At 41.1% G+C, this 19318-nt stretch overlaps 4 protein-coding genes across 10 annotated transcripts in view; 1 reads left to right on the top strand and 3 right to left on the bottom strand.

The window, feature by feature from the left end:
- Nucleotides 1–18174, bottom strand: part of Kiaa0753 (KIAA0753 ortholog) — a 74092-nt gene extending 55918 nt beyond the window's left edge. For 2 of the 6 annotated variants that reach the window (XR_006847373.2, XM_046424964.2), the window contains exons 1-2: nucleotides 9821–10130; nucleotides 4595–4754 (exon numbers count right to left, since the gene is read on the bottom strand). Coding sequence is in view for 5 of the 6 variants with exons in the window: in XM_046424964.2 (XP_046280920.1) it covers nucleotides 4595–4687 (93 nt within the window). In the remaining variant the exon portion in view is untranslated. Of the gene's footprint in view, nucleotides 1–4594; nucleotides 4755–4961; nucleotides 5168–9408; nucleotides 9537–9591; nucleotides 9613–9820; nucleotides 10131–18112 lie in introns of those variants that run through there. The other 4 variants (XM_058572814.1, XM_058572815.1, XM_046424966.2 and 1 more) reach the window with 4 other exon arrangements.
- Nucleotides 5368–9500, bottom strand: LOC124079441 (collagen alpha-2(I) chain). The gene has a single exon (XM_046424973.2). It carries the CDS (start codon nucleotides 9498–9500, stop codon nucleotides 6297–6299), a length of 3204 nt encoding a protein of 1067 aa, XP_046280929.1. The 3' UTR covers nucleotides 5368–6296.
- Txndc17 (thioredoxin domain containing 17) lies at nucleotides 10144–12444 on the top strand. Of its 2 annotated transcripts, XM_046424971.2 has the most exons (5): nucleotides 10144–10278; nucleotides 10358–10478; nucleotides 10810–10891; nucleotides 11305–11380; nucleotides 12206–12444. In XM_046424971.2, exons 1-5 carry the CDS (start codon nucleotides 10261–10263, stop codon nucleotides 12272–12274), a joined length of 366 nt encoding a protein of 121 aa, XP_046280927.1. In that variant the 5' UTR covers nucleotides 10144–10260; the 3' UTR covers nucleotides 12275–12444. The 2 variants fall into 2 exon arrangements, with proteins under 2 accessions (XP_046280927.1, XP_046280925.1); XM_046424969.2 differs by having other exon boundaries at nucleotides 10187–10405.
- Nucleotides 12519–19302, bottom strand: Med31 (mediator complex subunit 31). Its single transcript, XM_046424968.2, has 4 exons — nucleotides 19161–19302; nucleotides 18113–18190; nucleotides 17745–17841; nucleotides 12519–13876 (listed from the first exon to the last, which is right to left on the bottom strand). The coding sequence occupies exons 1-4, from the start codon at nucleotides 19186–19188 to the stop codon at nucleotides 13684–13686; spliced, it is 396 nt and encodes a 131-aa protein (XP_046280924.1). The 5' UTR covers nucleotides 19189–19302; the 3' UTR covers nucleotides 12519–13683.
- Between the last annotated feature and the right edge of the window lie 16 nt (nucleotides 19303–19318).

A 19318-nucleotide genomic window follows, 5' to 3' on the forward strand; every position in this document is an offset into this window, starting at 1 on the left:
AAATACAAATTAAAAGTACACTAAAATCCAGTTTATCTCCCAAAAGATAAACAAAAATTAAAAAGCATAATATTAGATGCTTTGGTGAGGTTGCTGGAACAGAACCCATCATAGAGTGCTGACTGTCGACAAACTGGAACACCCTGTAAGGCGGGAATTTGGCAGTATTCATTCACCAACCAGCAGTCTCACTTCTAGGAACTTACCCTGCAAAAACAACCCCCAAAATACCTATGCACAGACTTGCTCATTGCTGTATTGTTTGTAAATGCAAATTATTTGAACCAATCTAAATGCCAATGTAAGAAAGTAACTGAATAAACCCTGGAATAGCCATACAATGGAGTTACTATGAGGATGTAAAAAAATGAGAACGATCTCTATGAACTGATGCGGAGAAATTTTTTGGATATATCATTTAGAGAAAGCAACAAAGTACAAAAAGAATATCTGGGGCTGGGGATGTGGCTCAAGCGGTAGCGCGCTCGCCTGGCATGCGTGCTGCCCGGCTTCGATCCTCAGCACCACATACAAACAAAGATGTTGTATCCGTCAAAAACTGAAAAATAAATATTGAAATTCTCATTCTTCTTTCTCTCTCTCTCTTAAAAAAAAAAAAAAAAGAATATCTATATACATTGCAGATATATGTAAAAAAGAAGGCAACATGAGAAATATATATACATCTGATTATTTGTGTGCAAAGAAATACAGGAAAGAAAAATTAGAGACTGGTAAAATTAGATATCTACAAGGAGAGCATGGGAATTGAATGGAAAGAAATACACAGAGGATAACACTTCTGAAGATATCTTTTTATACAGGTATATTTGCAACCATGTTCCTACTTCACATTATAATACAGATAGGTAAAAAGGAAGAAATGAATGGAGGAAGGGAGGAAAAAAGGAAACACACAAAATCTGTAAGGATAGAAGGAAAGCCCTAAAAATGAATATTCAAAGAAACCAATGAACCAGATTGAATTTCAAATAAAAAACTACACTAAAAAGTGAGAGTGGAAAAAAGGTAACCCAATTAACTTTTGAACACAGCATTTGGACTATACACCCTTAGGCTAAAGACCAAAGCACTCTAAATAAATATTAAACTCAATTGGTAGGCTTCTTTTCTTCAGGCATGTACTACAATTCTGAAATCACTTTTTATACACGCTAGAATTAAGCAATTAAATAAGTATATGTGGATAAAGAGGGCCAGATTTTGTAAAACAAGGGAGTTACAACTATGCAGTGCTAGACTGGGATCAGAAGATATCTGTGTGAACTCATGAGTTCTCATGACAGACAGCAGATAGAAAGACACATCAATATCAAATTAAATATTTGTACATCAAATTAATGGCAGTAAAAGATTATCAACTCAATGAAGTAACTAAGAGTCTACACTGAAATAAATAAATAGGAAGAGAAGGGAAAGCTCTTCTTTATAGTAGCAATTCAACTGATAAATGTAGAGGAAAGGATAACATTGGAAATCACCATTGCCAACTACTGTAATAAAAAAAAAACTGTCTCAACAAAGAATCATCAATGAATGCTTAAACTAGTAAGTAAATGTCTGGGAAATAAAAAGATATTAACATAATCTCAAAGGTAGACAGACACTCTTAGTTACAAAACGTAAAAGAGTAGCTTTATAATGGAAAAACTTGGCAGATATCACTTTAATAAAGCCAACACTGCCAACAATGGTCTAAATCTACACAGCATGTACTTTCTGATACCATACACTGATAAGTACTTAGCTTTACTTTGGTGATTTTCCTGCCCCAGGTGCATAATCTAGAAGATAGTTATGAGAAGACATCAGACAAACCCAAATCGAGAGAAAATCCTCAAATAATTAGCCAGTAGTCTTCAAAAATGTCAAAGTCATGAAATACAAAAATAAAGATTCAAAAATAATTCAGATTAAAGGAAACTAAAGAGATAGAACAAATGAATACAATTCATCATCTTGGATTTTCTGCTGCTCTAAACATTACTAGTGTGATAGTCAAGCCAAAGTGACTCCATTTTGTTTAGTAACTCCATTTTATAAAACAACCATGCCAAATAGAAAGGTCATGACTGGGGCAAGTTGTCCTTTTCCTTTTTGCTATAGAAACCCTTAAGAACCCGGAACTACCTAAAGTGGCATTGTTTCTGTAACTAGAGTAATGGGGCTGTGTTTCTGTAACTGGGGTGACTGGGCTAATTGTGATTGGTTAAGCTTCCCGCCGCCTGACTGCAATCTCCCATTTCCGTAACTTGGCTTGCTTGCATTGGCTGGACCCCCAAATATCCCTTTTGTGGTTTTCAGGCTTAAAAGGGGTGCTCTTACAACGTTAGGGGGTGACCACAGGAACAGACTTTATGTTCCCAGTCAGTCGCCACAGATGTGCTTCAATAAAGGCACATGAGTGGTCTGGAAGTCAATTTATGAAACCCCAGGATGATGCTTTAACTATAACACAAGGACAGCTTACAAAAATCTCAATAAGATCAGTAAATTACAAAATGGTATCATTTGAATTGTAATTTGGAGATTTGGGTAATTACGATTATATAAGAACATTCCTCGTTTATAGGAAAGACAAGTACTTAGGGATTTAAAAAAAGGCAATATATCTACAACATACTCTTAATTAAATAGTTTAGAAAATAATATGTGTATTTGAAAAGAGTGAAAGAGGGAAGGGATATGTAGTAAAATGTTAATATTTGGAGAACCGAAAGAAGAGTATCCTGGAATTGTGTATTATTCCTGCAATTCTTCTGTCAATCTGAAATTATGTCAAAAAAGTTTTTAAAACGTATTTGTAAACCAAAATAAGATATTACTACATGCCATGAAATAACTAAACTTATAGCAACTAGATTTCTCATACATTGTCAGTAGGAAGGTAAAATGGTACTATCAATTTGTAAAAAGATTCAATGATTAGTTGTAAAACTAAATACCTACCCCAGGACCCAGCAATTTCACTTTTAGGTTGTTTACCCAAGAGAAATAGAAATATATTCATAAAAAGATCTGTACAAGAATGCTCATAGCAGCTTTATATATAATCACAAACTGAAATAGCCCAGGTATCCATCAATTGAGAAGGGATAAATAAGCTCTGGTACACTTATACTATGGAATCAGCAAGAAGGTTACAAAAATGAAATACTGATACATACAAGAGCATAGAAGAATCTCAAAAAATTCACACCTAGTTGTTATGTTTGGGATTCTGAAAATAACCCCTGAAAAGCTCATGTTTTGACAGCATGATCTCAATGCAGAATGGTTCAGAGATGGGGCATTTAGGAAATGATGAGAATTGTAACCTCATCAAGGGATTAATAATTTGAGAAGACTACTGGGTGGTAACTAGAAAGATGGGGTATGGCTAGAGGAACAGGCCACTGGGGGCATGCCCACAGGGATTATATCATGTCCTTGGTACCTCGCACAGTCTCTCTCTTTGCCTCCTGGCTGCCACAAGCTGAACAGCTTCCCTCTGTTATGCCCTTTTGCCAGATGTTCTCCATCACTTCAGGCCTAGAACAATGGGTTCAGCCAATCTTGGACTGAGCCTCTAAAACCATGAGCCCAATTTTAACTTTTCCTCCTCTAAATCATTGTTTTCTGATATTTTGGTCACAGAAATAAAAAGCTAACGCACCTAGTGAAAGAAACCTTATACAAGAGTACATACTGTGTGTTCACAATTATATGAAGTTCCAGAACATGCAAAACTAATCTACAATAGGAAAAAAAATCAAAATAATGGTATCCTCTGGAGAACAGAAATGGAAATGGGACATATGAGAGTTTTCTAGGGTAACTGAAATCTCTATTTGCACAGAAGCAAAAGTTACAAACGTGGATGTGTTTGTCAAAACTCAGGAAATGTGATAAGATGCATACATTTCTGATGTAAAATTTATATCAAAAGAAAAAACTGGCAAACAAAGAGTGAATTCTAGAGGACAATATGCATGTACAAGTAGTTATGAGTACTCAACATTTGCATAACTTTCAAATGTGTCAAAAAATAAAATGGGGGGGGGGGCGGGATTGTGGCTCAGTGGTAGAGTGCTTGCCTAGCATGCAAGAGGCACTGGGTTCAATCCTCAGCACTACATAAATGTAAAATAAAGATATTGTGTCCACCTAAAACTTAAGAATAAATATTAAAAAATAAATAAATAAAATAAAATGGGTTTGATGGATGGATGTCTAGAAGGATGGATCAAAGAATAAATGACTGAAGAAAGGTGAACAATGACTGGCTATTAGATAAATATTAGGGTATTATTTTCTGTCTATTTTATTTGGTGTGACAATGGTATTATGAGAAAATATAAGAGTTTATTTTTAGGAGAAAGCATGCACAAGTATTTAAAAGTAAGGCATTTATAATGTCTGCAACTTACTTTTGTATGATTCTACAAAAATTTTAGGGAGACAGACAGGTAGAAAAACAGGACAAATTGTTAACAACTGTTAAATCTAGAAGGTGGTTCAGAGTATTCATTGCCCTTTCTTGATCTTTGAAATATAATAAACATCTGAAGAAAAACAAAATAAATAAAATTACCTGGGTCTGAAATTTCCTGAGGTGACTTGTTCCATCTAGTTGGGTTCTGGACATTAGATGAACACTGGTAGGAGCTGGATGGCCTGGTCCCATTATGTTAGATAGTGAAGAACAATAGCAATGGCCTAGTCATCAGGCAAGTCTTCCCTAAAAACCATTCCTAAAATGAAACAGAGCTAATTTCAGACCAACAGTATTCAAACAATAAAACAGATAAACATACATGTCATGCTCACTTAACAATATTTTAAAAGTAACTCATACCAACATCATGCAAAAAATGATTGCTTAGAGACAGTTTCTTTCATTTATAAAAGCAAACACACTTTTGAAATTCTCATTTTCAAAAGAACAGGGGAACACTTACTATTTTAATGACAATCTCTTCAGCCCTTTTCATTCCAAACTTCAAATCTTAATGGTCTCCAGTAAGACATTATTCCCAAAACAGAGCTCTGCTAAGATAAACTAACATTTTGAGGCAGGGTGGTTTTATGGGTATATATTCTATACTAATTCTAACCATGAGTCAGAAAGCAATGTGCTTCACTCTTCCAAATAATCCAAATAAACATAACTTTGAATGACTCTTAGGTAAACCTGGGGGAATCAGAATTCCTAAAATTTAAACCAGGATCTGCCATTAATTAGCTGAGTGGCCCTTCTAAATCTTCATGAGGACGTAGACACTAAAGCATTTAGTGAGCTGAAAGGATCTATGTCCTTATCATTATTGTTGCCTATCCTGAAGGCCTCTGTATACTTTAATAGCTCTGCCACTCAGGTGCCTGTCACACAGTGTTGTTTCATACTGTTATTTACTTATTTCACAGGTAAATGTCTCATCTTGCCAGCTAGACAAGGTTCCTTGAGGTTAAGGAACCCTGTCTGTTCTATTTCCCACAACACAGTTCTCTGAGCATAGTAGACAATTTAACTCAACATTTCTTGAGTAGATTTTTTGAGAACAGACTAGTTTTAAATATACTAGGAAATAGTTCTCTCAAAGACTCTTATGGTAAATCAATTGGAAAATTAAGGGTTAGAGAAAAAAAAAATTCCTACTTAAGCCGTTGAATAAATTCAAGGTTTACACACTACATTTGCCCAAAGACAGATAACACCTCTAGAAACATAAAGACAGCTATCCAAGATTCCTTATTTCTAAGGCTACAGAGGCATGATTCAAGAAGCAGATGGGAGGGGTACATGATTGAAGCAATGAAACGGTCTTCACATCACCAAGGGTCAGGGACTAAAGCCACAGAATGCACTGCAGAATTGGGGCCAGAGCACTCACAACTTTTATATGATAAGTACTTTTCCCCTGGATGCTTCTTTATGCCAAAGGCCTGACAGTCCATTCTCCACCAAGAAAAAACTATGTGGTCCCAGAATTCCAGGATACCTTGAGTGATCACACATACACACACATACAAACACATAAAGTTCAGGGACACCCCCACTAAATTGTTCCCCTATACAAAGTCCTGGGACACTCCTCTCCTAGCAATCAGCCCATTCCGCATTGTTCCAAGAAACCTCCCAATTTGTCACCCTACATATTCTGAGACATCTCCATCAAGTTATCTTTCCCCCTGTTCTGGCACTGCTATGGCCTGTGCCTGCATCCATAACCCAGGACAAACCTCCCCACAATCTGTTCCCTCCCATAGAGCCCCAACTTGTTCCCTTATACATACTACTGGAATCCCCCCCACAGTCTGTCCTCCCCCACATAACTGTCTCTCAAATCATTCCCCCTCACCCTGATTCCAGACCCTTCTCCAACCTGTCTCCTCCCTCTATGCTCTGGGGGATCTCTGAAATGGCTGAGACCCATCTCCTGCCTTGAAACTGGGGGAACCACCAAAGCCAATCTTGTCCTAGACACTCCAGGAGCATTCTCACAGGCTGTTTCTTCACCCACAGACCTTGGACAGCTCCATAACCTGGCATGACCCCCACAAGTGTGAGACACCCCGACAGCCTGGCATGTCCCTGACAGTCCCAGGATACCTGTACCTCCTGACTCCTCCCCTAAGGGCCCCGCTCCCTCTGTGGACTGCCTCCTCACTACTGTCAGGCCCGAGACATCTACACCTGCTTCTTCCCCTGAGGACCCAGTCACCCACACAGCAGCAGGCACACGCCCAGCTGTGGGAACTCCTATAGCTGCAAGCATTCCCAGAGGCACAGGCACCCTCACAGCCTCAGGGACTGTTCCACTGGTTCTCCTTTGCCACAGGCCCGAGACACCTTCAGAACCCATCTCCTCCTCCACAGATCCAGGAATACTGGCAGCAGTGGGCACCTCAGTGACTCGTCTCCTTCCCCATATGTTGGAGTCATTGCCAGAACTACTATCTGGCTCCATCGGGGGCCCAGAAGTTGTGGGAATTCCCATGGCCATGGACACTCTAGCAGTCACAGGCACTCCAGCAGCCTGTCCTCTCCCTGATAAGCCCAAGAGACCCTCGGAGTGTCTCTCCTCTCCCAAGGGCTCAGGGAATCCCATAGCCCTATATATCCCTGCAGCCTGCCTGACCCCTGACAAGCCTGAGATGCACCCAGAGCCAGTCTTCCCCTCCATGGGCTCAGGCATCCTGGCAGAAGTGGGCATCCTTGTGGAACCCTTGGTATCTGCAGGTCCTCTCACTGTCTGTCTCTCCTTGCATAAGCCAGAGACACTTCCAGCTTCCTCTCGCATAGGCTTAGTTGCCCTGGGAGTCAAAGACCCTCTACTAGCTGGGGATACTCCCATAATCACAGGCATTCCTACAGTTTGTCTCCTTCCCAAGAAGCCTGAAGAACCCCCAGAACCAGTCTGTACCTCCAGAGAACCAGGTACCTCAGGAGCCATGGGAATCTCAACAGCCTGTCTTCTTCCCCAAGAACCCGGAAAAGCCCCAGAACCATTATCCTCTCCCACAGACCACAGCTCCTCAGGAGACATGGGGCCCCCTGAAGCTACAGGCATTCCAGCAGTACAAGCTGTTTCCCATGGGTTCATGACATCTCTAGCACTATCTTCCTGACACACAGGGCCAGATGCCCACACTGCAGCAGGCACTCTGGCAGGTACCTTTCCAGGCCCGGGCACTTCCTGAGCTATGGGTACCCCTGCTGGGGCATACCTGTGCTTGGGCACACCAGCTGCCTGAGGCACATCCACTATCTCAGATACCCCCACTGCCTGCCTACTCCCACACAGACACGATACAGCTCCAGAGCTGGTTTCTTGATCTGTCCCTAAAGCTTCTGGTACCAGGTCCTGTTGCCCTTCCATTGTGCTCCTCCTTTTCCACAGGTTCAGGACATTCCCAGTATGTGTCTCCCTGACATTAAGCTCTGGCACTGCCTCAGTCAGAGGCGTTCCCAGAGGCTGCTGCCTCTCCCACAGGCCTGGAACGCCACCATAGCTGCTCTCTTCTTCCAAAGTTCCTGGAACCACTACAGCCTGGGACACCCTAGAAAGCTGCCCTATTTCCCACAATGCTGGGATGCTTGCACAGCCTGTCTCCTTCCCCAAAGCCCTGGGTACTCCCACAGGATGTTCTATACCCCACAGATCCCTGGCACCCTGAGAACCTGTCTCCTGCTCCCTGGAACCAGACAGCTCTGCAGTCTGTGCAGCTCCCAATATCCCTGGGTCACTGCCAGAACCTGTCTCTACCCACATAGCTTGTCCCCTTTCTCTTAATCCTGGGTCACCCACATATCTAGTTTCTTCTTCAGTGGCACAAGGTACTCCTACAGGCTGTCCTGTGCCCCATAAGGCAGGAATACCCTCAGAGCTTATATCATCCACCTCTTGTCTCCTCTGCCACATGCCTGGGGCACACACAGGGGTAGTTTCCTCCTCCTCAGCTCTGGGCACCACCATGACATTAGGGACTCCCCCAGTCTGTACCCTCCCCCATAAGCCTGGGGTATCCCCACAGGCTGTATCTTGTGCCAGAGCCCCAGGAACTAGCTGTCCTCTGCCCCACAGACCTGGAGGCTCCCCACAACCCACCTCAACCTTGACAGCTCTGGGCACTCCCACAGCTTCAGGCAACCTCATGGTCCCAGGCACACCCCCAGTCTGTCCTCTTTGCCAAGGACCTGGGGCACATGCAGAGCCTATCTTCTCCACAGCCCCAGAAAAGCTCAGGGGAGGCAGCACACTCCCAGTCTGTCCCTGCCCACAGACTGCCCTTAACCCCATGGTTCTGGGCAGTTCTGAGGCCCGGGGAATTCCCCTCACCTGTCCCTTTACCCAGGGTCCTGTGACACCACCTCGGCTTGTCTCTACCCAGGAAGCCCGGCCAGGAACACCTCTTTCTACTGGCCCCTCTCCTGAAGGCACAGGACAGAGCTCCACTCTGCTTCCATCCCCACATCCTGAAGCTGCTCTCATAGCCTGCACCTTCAACCACAGTTCCAGAATGCTCCCATGTCCCAGAGCTCCTGGACGACCTTTTCTCTCACAACCTCGGGGACTCTTATCACTTGCCTCCTCCCCAGATCCAGTCACCCACACAGACCCTGTGGGTCCCACCACCTCGGGCTCGCCCAAAGTCCCGTTCACCCACACGACCCTGCGGTCCCTTGCAGCCTCAATAAAGCCTGCAGCCCCAGGTGTTCCCAAAGCCTCGCTCGCTCCGGCAACCTCCGAAGACTGTCTCCTCCCCAATGGTCGCTGCCGCCTTTCGACACTCACACACCGCGTCTCCCACACCGAGGACCTCGCCCGGCGCCTCGCTCCAAAGCCTCGAGACGTCCCTGCACCCCATCTCCTCCCCCAAGGCCGACGAACTTCCCGTCCCAACCTGCTAGGGCCCACGCAGCGACCCAGCATCTTTGCCGCCAGGTCGCCCCTGCGCAGCCTGGGCAAGGACCCACGGCCAGTCGCCCCACTCATAGCTCCAGGACAATTCCGTTCCCCAACACAGCTCCGGGGCACTGTGTGTCTTAGCACCTGGCCCCCTAGGCTGCTCCACACACGCACTCACACATTCGGTTCCGGCCCTCGCAGCCTTTCTCCTACCCAGCCTCCCCAACCACCCCCGCCCAGTCCTGGGCTCCCGCCCCCCGGGCCCGGACCCCACTAAAGCTAGATAGGAGAAGAACTCATCGGGGAAATGAAACAGAAGGATCTGCCGGGTCAAGATCTCCTTCCCCTCAGGTCAGTGACGCCTAACGCAACTTCCCAGAATCCCCCCAGCTCCAGCTCAAGCCCACCTGGCCCGGGGCGAGGCGCGGCTACCAGTAGGCGGGCAGTGGGGCCCCCAACTAGGCCTCGCTTCCGGCCGCTCTCCCAGTCGCCATAGCAATAGGCGCAAGGCTGCTTGGGAGCCGAAGAGACTCCCCAGCCGCTTGAGGGGTCCAGGTGTTGCAGGGCTGCAGGTTTTGCAGCTAATCTCCATGGGGCCGGAACCGGGACCCAGATCAGGGAAGAAGCCTGAGTTTGGGTGGGAAACCGCCCTGAAAGAACTGAAAAACAACAGGATAAATACGGTGCTGGTTAATTATGGCCTTCACAGGCTCCGTAGCTTGGCAGAGCGGCGCTAGATCCCGAGGTACGGTCCTATTCCCGCCCACCCGGAAATGGCTTCTCCCCACCCCGAGGGCGACCCGCCCAGCGGCAGCTGCAACGTAGACTCCTCCAGTACGCAGTACTCATGGCTATCTACGAGGAGGTGAGCGTGTCGGGCTTCGAGGAGTTCAATCAGGCTGTGAAGCAGCACCTGGGCAAGACTATTTTCGCCTACTTTACAGGTTCTAAGGACGCCGAAGGGAAAAGCTGGTGTCCCGACTGCGTGCAGGGTGAGGCCGGAATCTGGGTACTGCCCAGAAGTGGTGGGAAGACGGATTGAACCCAGGGCCTTGTGCATACAAGGCAAGCACTCTACCAACTGAGCTACAACCCCAGCCCCCTTGAAGCCCGGTTCTTAAAACTTCATTTCCCCAAATGATCTAGTCGTATACGTGAGTTGGTCACTTTTCAGTCTGCAAATATTTCTGCTTTTCATTGTTTGGGGCGTGTGGTGTAGATCAATGTGGCTCTAAGACCAGAAGAGAACACCTGACTCTGTTAAACTCCTCTGTTAAGTGAAAAGTCTAACTACAGGTTAAAGTCTGAGTACTTATCAAGACTGGGGAAGAGGGGAGAGGATTGTGGAGTTGATGTGCAATTATTTTATGTTAATTTTTTTGTTTTTTTTTTTAAGCGGAACCAGTCGTTCGAGAGGGGCTGAAGCATATTAGTAAAGAATGTGTGTTCATCCACTGCCAAGTAGGAGAAAAACCTTAGTAAGTAACAATGTATATATGTTGTGTTTCGGACATGCACTAGACTTACAGGTGAAAAGGCCCTCAGATTTGCACAGATTCTTTGTTATAAGATAAACTGTAATAAGTTAAAACAACGGGGACCTATTAAATTCAAATTTATAATGCATATATTCAGACTCTTGAATTAAGTAGAGGTAACTGAATGAATGTGGCCTGTTTCAGTTCAGTACTTAACTGGCTTTATAGTATTTTGCATCTTAGTCACATTTTAAATTAAAAATTGCAAAGGGTAGTAATTTATAGTCCTCAACTTTTTAAAATGTTTACAACATCAGTGATTACTAAAATACTAACTATCAGGACATATCACATACTAAGCAAACAGTATAACCAAGTAAATTTTTTTTTTCATAACTTTTTTTGGGGAATAGTTGGAAAGATCCAAATAATGACTTCAGAAAACAACTGAAAGTAACTGCAGTGCCTACACTAATTAAATATGGAACGGTGAGTGTATTTATTCTTTTGATACCAGGGACTTAATCCAGGGGCATTTACCACATCCCACTCCCTTTCTATTTTGAGATAGGGTCTTGCTAAGGTAATTAGGGCCTCATTAAATTGCTGAGGCTGGCCTCAGCCTCCCCAGTCACTGGGATTACAGGTGAGGTTCTGAGCCTAACAGGTTATCGTTCTTTAAATACCTTAGGAATTCTAATTCACTTTGTCAAGACACTTTTAACTTGTTCTAGAGTCATATTTGAAAAGATGTTGACATTCCATCTCAAACATCCCATTGTTGTTCAGCATGCTTTAAAAGATATACAACCAGGCTGACCGTCCCCTACTCAATCCCAATAAACTGCTAAAATAATGCAAATATTTAAATAGTTGATTTTTTTTTTTACATTTTAAAAATCCCTTTTCTTTAAAAATTTAATAGCCAGAAAGTTGGTTGACTCACAATTCCTTAAAGCACTAATATAATGATTTTCTGTTAATACATTATTCAGGTTTAAAAGAAAGGGCAACTCCTTTATTTCAGTCATGCACTTGGGATCCTAAATTAAGGAGTTCAGGGCAAAGGACAGCTTTGGGCTTGCTGTCTCCTATTTTGGTTAGTGGAGCTTCCTGGTATTTGGGGTTTAAGGCCTTTAAGCCAAGTATTTTAATGATTCACCTTAAGGCAAAATGTCTTAACTGTTTTTATAAGACTTGTTATTCTGGCAGGTTTTTTATATTCAATGATTTGTGTTATTCAAGCTAAAACTTATTCCACTCCTAATAACACCATGTGGCAATGCTTAAGACTTGACTGTTCTTTTCTTACAGCCTCAAAAACTGGTAGAATCAGAGTGCCTTCACGCCAACCTTGTGGAGATGCTGTTCTCTGAAGATTAAAATTTAATGATGGCAACTGTATCTTGATTTCCTGGTTTGCTCTAGTTATAAATAATGACTTTATTTTAGCAGTAAATAAATGATATGAAAATTTGCATTCATTTTAGCAGTAAATAAATGATACGAAAATTAGCTAATGTCTAAACAATAAAGAATGCTTTTTAAAAATACTCATGAACCTTCAATTTTCTTGTAACATATAGCCATCTTAAAGATTTGAGTAAAATAAGTTCAGCAGTGGCAGTCATAGTTCAAAGGAATATATTATTGGAGGTTAAAAAAATAGACAACTTCCAAATCTCTGAAGGGATTAGGATCTTAAATTCCATGAATTTGCAGAACAATAGATATTTTTAAAACCACTTCTTTGCTTTTGGAATGTAGAATTTAACCACTTAGAGAAAGTACAGCATGAATCTAATCCAGCTGCTTAATTCAGGCAGTTCTGTTTTATAGCTGTGTGAATGTGCTTCACTTGAGGAAGACTGGAGACCAGATAACATAGTTATAAGAACTCTAGAATGTGAGTCAGACACACTGATTTTAGTGCTTAATAGCTTTTTTCCTCCTTTACAAATAAGGATCAATGAGAATGCAAGGCAGCATTTAAGGTGCATGTGGTTTTGTAGTACTGGCCAAATATTAACTTTCCCAAATGAACACAAGCATTTGAGGCTCATCTTTGTTCAAACTTGAGGTCAAGAGTCCAAACACCAATCTTCTCCATACCTTTCACTAGGTCAGTGACATACTAACAATTCTTTCTTAAAGTTGCTATCTGGCTGCTGGGATTGTGGCTCAGCGGTAGAGCATTCACCTAGCATGCGTGGGGCATGGGGCGCATGGGGCCCTGGGTTTGATCCTCAGCACCACATAAAAGTAAATGAATGAAATAAAGGTATTGTGTCCAACTACAACTAAAAAAATCTGGCAAAGTATTTCCTTTCCTATAGAATGTAAAAACCTTTATGGGATTTTTGCTTTGTGATTTAACAAGAGGTCCTCCACTCTAGTCCTTTCTTTCAGTAGATAAGAGGGGTGGAAAAGGTGATCCAAGAGATAAAAAGATTCAAGAGAGGACTTGCCCCAGGGACTATTGTAAGTCATGAAATAGGCTTAGAGTTAATTACATTTGATAGCCCAATCCCCTGCACCTAACATTTCCATTCTTTCTTGATTCTGTTAAATGTTAATAAAAATTTACAAATCCATCCGGAAATCAAAGTAGAACAAGTTTGGCTTAACAGAAATAATGTATTAACAATAAAAAGTTAGCTGGATTTAAAAGCACACTAAAGTATCCAGATGCTACCACGATAAAGGTAGGCAGGAAGTCTCTTGTTTTGTCTTCACTGTATAATGGAAATACATTATATATAGTTTTAAGAGCCTGATCTGTTTCCAGCTTTTCATTTTCCTGACGTGTTATTTTGCTGTTGCTGTTCTGCCAGGGCTTGTTGAAGGCGCATCCGCTTCCGAGAATAGTGTTGCCAGTGTAGAATCTGCTGTTCGTCAATGAATTTCGCACACTGAGCATTCACCAGCTCCTTTCGAAAGTGTTCATATTGGAGCAGTTCTAACATATGTAAACACTGAGGGTACCTGGGTTTAAGTTTATAAGTTAATGACCAACATAATTTAAGTCAATAATGCCAGTTCTAATACATCTAATTGTACAGCCTACCATTTCTATTAACATTAACTTAGTGCACCTTGGTAGTATACTATAGATCCATTGTCCACCCCCAAACCCCTTCCTTATGTAGAGAAGCTAGTCAACAAAAGTCATTATTGAAAAAAATTTTCAAAAGCAAGAAAATTTAAGTTCAGAGTAGTTAAATAACTTGCCCAAGACCACACAACACAGTGATACACAGAGTCAAATTCTGGAGATAAATCATTCTATTCTAATAGCCAGAAAGTAACATGAACACTTTTAATTTTAGCAATTATGTATTTAATTTATAACTATTGGTTTTCCACCAATAGTGAAAAAAGACAATTTTTATTGTGAGTCAGCTTCAAAAAGAACTATGTACAAACACTGTTCTATAGATTTTCACAGGTATTAGAGCAATTCTAAAATTATTATACTCTCAATTGAGTTAACAAGTATATTGTGGATAAACAGAGCCAACTTTTTGGCAGTCAGAAAAGAAGTTATAGATAAGAAAAGCAGGGAGGCTCCAATGAACCCTAAGTTATTGAGCTAGAACTGAAAACACTAGTATGTACTCATGGCTTTAAATGTATACAGACATAGAAAACAGATGTGTATGTGTGTGCATGTACACAATTTCTAGCTTTGTGTTCATTCTAAAAGGGCTTAGAAGCAATGACGAATGAGCATGCTTAGTGCCCAGACTGTGGTTTTCAAACAGCATTTTCCAGAGTTCTTTAGAGAAATGAGTAATTCCAGGTCTAGGATGGGAAAAATAAGGATAAGCTTGGTATGCTGTGCCAAAAAGAAATGCTAAGCATTGATGGGAAACTGTCGAAAAAGCACTTGGAAGCCCATCTGAAGATGCTCTCAGTGGCCAAGTTTGGAATAGAATAGACGTAATCTACAGGATACAAAAAAACCCAAGTCCACAGTGATGTATATAGGAATGTAGAATACATAGGAATTCTCTTTTCTATTCTTAGTTATTTTGTAAGTGAACTTATTTCAAATTAAAAAGAAGTAAAGTTTAAGACTATTAAAATACATTAAATCATATAGGGAGTACACAAACCCAAACTGCAAGTGATATGCAAACTGACTAAAGTTTGTTAATCATTTATAGACTAGGGCATTGCTTCTTTAATGTGCATAAAAATCACTTCTCAAAATGCTGATTTAGGAGCTAAGGGTACAGCTCAGTGGTATTACTCTTACCTAGCATGCATGAGGCCCTGAGTTCAGTCCCCTGTACTACAATCTAAAAAAAGAACTAATAGATTCTGATTCCGTAGGTTTTTGAGGCCTGACTTCTGCGTTTCTAACAAGCTTTCAAATGAAACCAATACTGCAAAGGTCTGGAAAGGATACTGAATAGAAGGGATAACACTACAGATCCTTCCAAGATGTTAAAGATTTCTATTCATACTCCAAAAGTAAATAGTTGCCTGTAATTATTGGAAGAAGCCTAGAATGCTTTATTCACACTGTCCTGGCTAATTCCTTTCCAAGACATCATCAGTAGTTAAAAGATCTGGTCCACAGTACCCGCTGAGTGACCTTGAATAAGGTACTTAACACTCTAAGTACCATTTCTTCATCTGAAAAATAAATAAATGTGACAGACAACCAAGAAAATGGTCTCAAGAAACATTTAGTCAATAATTGGAATTGAGACACAGTTATCATTTATCATATCAAACTTGTAGAAAACAATGCTCAGAAAAGACAGCAGTTCTAAGACTCAGATTTACTTCCTCTAGCAAACACCGTCTATTCAAATACCGATTCCTGTGTGATCTTTAATTTTCAGTCTATGGGTATGTCACTTCATTAGGTTCCTTGGGATCAGAAACTCAGTGAGATGAGGACAGTGGTAAAAAGACAGGTCAAACAGACCAAGTAAGGAATTATAAATAATTTGAAAGGATATTAATATTCTCTGATAGGTCATAAATCCACAAGATGAAATAGAAGAGGCACAAAAGGGGAGTCTTACAATTAGACTTTTTCAAAAATAAGATAAGGATTGAACCCAGGGCACTGAGCTACATATTCAGCCCTTTTTATTTTTTTTATTTGGAGACAGGGTCTTGCGGAGTAGCTTAGGGACTCGCTAAGTTGCTGAGGCTGGCTTTGAATTGCAATCCTCCTGCCTCAGCCTCCCAAGTTGTTGGGATTACAGGTGTGCACCTTAACCTGGCATTCTTCCTGATTTTAGAGTAGCTAGAAATTTGGATTATTATATAAAACCTTCCCATTTTTAACCCAGCATGTTCATGCTTGTCAACCTAGGTGCGTGAGATGCATAGGCAGGACGATCTCAAGTTCAAGGCTAGCTTGGACAACTTAGACACTGTCTCAAAATAAAAAATTTAAAAAAAGCTAGGGATGTAGCTCAGTGGTAAAGGGCCCTTGAATTTAATCCCTAGAGTTCCACCAAAAGGAAAAAAACAAAAAACAAAAAACCTTCCCATCTTCAAATTGGTGGCTACTATTTTAAAAATCTAAAAACCTGTGCAGATGGAATGAAATGCCCAGTGGATTAATTTGCAAAAGTTTCTGAATTCAAATATCTATATGGCTGTAGTCTCCAAGAGGTGATAAAGTGATTCTGGACTAACCCAAAAACAAAACTTGGAAGAGGTTAAAGCTGCAAGGAGGTTTATTTTATCACAATATAAGAAAGAACTTTGTTAACATCTGGAGTCAGCTCTCCCTGATAGAGTAACACAGTCACTGGAAATTTCTAGGCAGAGTGTAAACAACCAACTCTCAGCAACAATGTGAGATTGAATTGGATGGTGCCTAAGGCTTCCAACACTAAGGCTGTAAATCTGCCTACATACAAACATATAGTAAAGTCTTTTTTTTTTTTTTCTTTTGGCTTATTAAATGAATCAATAGTTTCATAAAGAACCAGTCAGGGTGCAGAGTCTTACAGCAAGCACATGGGATGTCTGCTTTATGAATCAGGTCAGGAAAGTGATTTGGACAAAGAATAAGTTTGAAATTTTTCTTCTCAAACTTTTGTTTTTTAAAAAGATTTCATGTTTGCTTTTTGACTATCTGGTTAAAACAAATCACAAGTGTGAATTCAAGGTTTATTTTTACCATTACAAGAACTTAGGTCTGTGGTTACAACATGCTTCTTAAAATCTAGTAAGTCTTAAAATGAAAGTATCTGTTGAATCTGAATGGTGTGTGTATTTTCTTAAGTGAATTAATGGATGTGAAGTATTTTACACAGTGCATGAGGCCATGAAGAAAAGACAGCAGTTCTAAGACTCAGGTTTACTTCCTCTAGCAAACACCGTCTATTCAAGTATCGCTTCCTGTGTGATCTTTAATTTTCAGTCTATGGGTATGTCACTTCATTAGGTTCCTTGGGATCAGAAACTCAGTGAGATGAGGACAGTGGTAAAAAGGTCAAACAGAACAGAACAGATCATAATATGACTTTAGCTCAAGGAGACTGGACTTTTCCTGCATGGAATGGAAGGCCACTGAAGGTTTCTAAGCAAGAAAGTGACATGTTCTGATTTTCATTTTTAAGAGATCAAACTGGCTTCTGTGCAGAAAATTATTTTGCTTCATTGAGTTTGAGAGGACTGAGGTAAGAATGGAAGCAGAAATAACCAACAAGTAGATATTCCAAGTTAGAAATAAGGGAGTTTTATATTAAGGTGGTGATAACTAAAAATGGAGATTCATATTTTTTCCAGTGTGAAACTAAGAAGTCTGCTAAATACCAGTGCTTCAGATTAAATAAAGTACATACATATTTAGAATTATAAAAATTAAACTTACTTTAGATACTTGGCATATTCTGGTTCTTTCCAGTAAAGCAAGTACTTAAGATAATTAACAAAAGCTTTGTCTTTGAAGTAACCTCTTTGGGCAAGAACTGAAAAGCATGGAAAAAAAAAAAAAATCTGTAGGTCAAACCAATCCTTGGACTACAGACTTGTGACCCCCTGATATAAAGAATCTACTTATTTAACTTTCCCACAAATGAATTCAATTCACAAGTCCTAGTTTGCTCATTTATATATATAAGCCAGCATAAGTAAAATTCCATTCAACTGAGAATGTATAAAAAGCAAATACTACTATGAATTGCATCTCTTCTGTCAGAAACCATGTACAGCTAGCTCCTTAATAATCAAATGACTTACAATTAAGGTAATTTGGGTTGGCTAAACACTGTACAAATTCCAACTCCAACTGAAACCGAAGTCGATTTCCAGCATCATCTAGGAGAAAAGACAGCAAAAATCAACCAAAATAAATGTTACTGTATGTAATATTTATTTGTAGACAAGAAACAGCAATGGGGAAACCTAGGAGATCTTTATATAAAGAAAAGCATATGGTGGTCTTCCTCAACTGGGTGTAAGAGAAGAAAAGCTTTCTTAGAAATCTATGAAAAGTGGAGCCCTGGTTAAAAGGAATAAATTAGGAGTTTCTCTACAATTAAAGAGAAGTCATTTTTTTTTACCTTTTTTTTTTTGGTTGTTGATAGACCTATTTATTTATATTTGGGGCTAAGAATCCAACCCAGTGTCTCACACATGCCAGGCAAGTGCGCTGCTGCTGAGCCACAATCCCAGCCCCAAAGAGAAGTCATTTAAAAAAAAAAAAAAAGGAAAACAAATGGCGGCCTACAACCTTTAGGGCCACTAGGAAGGCATGTGAACAGCAATCACTGGGGTAGATTATAACTGTGTCTTTCCCTATTTTAATAATAGGCAATAACCACAATTGCTAACAGTGATTAAGTTCAGCAAAAGCCAAGTGCTAAGTAAATTTTTTAAAAAGTTCAGAATTCAAGCTGAAAAGAAAAACTTCAGAGTGAAAAATCCTGAGAAGTTTCAGAGATAGAATGATACACAAGTTTATCGACGATATTTCAAACTTATGTAAGCTCATGTGAGAAGCAGAAAATTAGTGAAAGAGACGGTTTAAGATCGGTCTTCTCAGTCTCGCCCATACCGGGGAGATGGTGTCTACAAAGCACGTTATGGAGAAAAGATGTTTAAACAAATCAAATTCTGAAAAAGGCAAATCTGCCTTCGCCCTTCTTCCAACGCTGCTCGCCTCTCGGTCCCAACTCTAACCCTGCCGAGAATCAGACCTGAAAGGAACTCCCGGGGAAACGGGAGAAGGGGTCTGGTCGGAGAATGGTTAGATCCGCGAAGATTCGAGGCTCGGAGCAGTACTCACCTGTCTCCATAGCGACGGCAGCGGCCATAACAAGCAGAGACACTAAATCGCCAGCAGTCTGACAGAGGAACAGCCCCGAGTGTCGGGGGAGGCTCCGGAAGCCATGGCTCCTCCTTCCGGTCGCGGGGCAGTATGGGATTCGGGGGCGGGCACAGCCT

This window comes from Marmota monax, unplaced genomic scaffold (genome assembly GCF_021218885.2).
Source record: "Marmota monax isolate L192 unplaced genomic scaffold, Marmota_monax_Labrador192_F-V1.1 WCK01_AAM20220418_F8-fsc00218, whole genome shotgun sequence".
In the NCBI taxonomy this organism is placed as follows: domain Eukaryota; kingdom Metazoa; phylum Chordata; class Mammalia; order Rodentia; family Sciuridae; genus Marmota; species Marmota monax.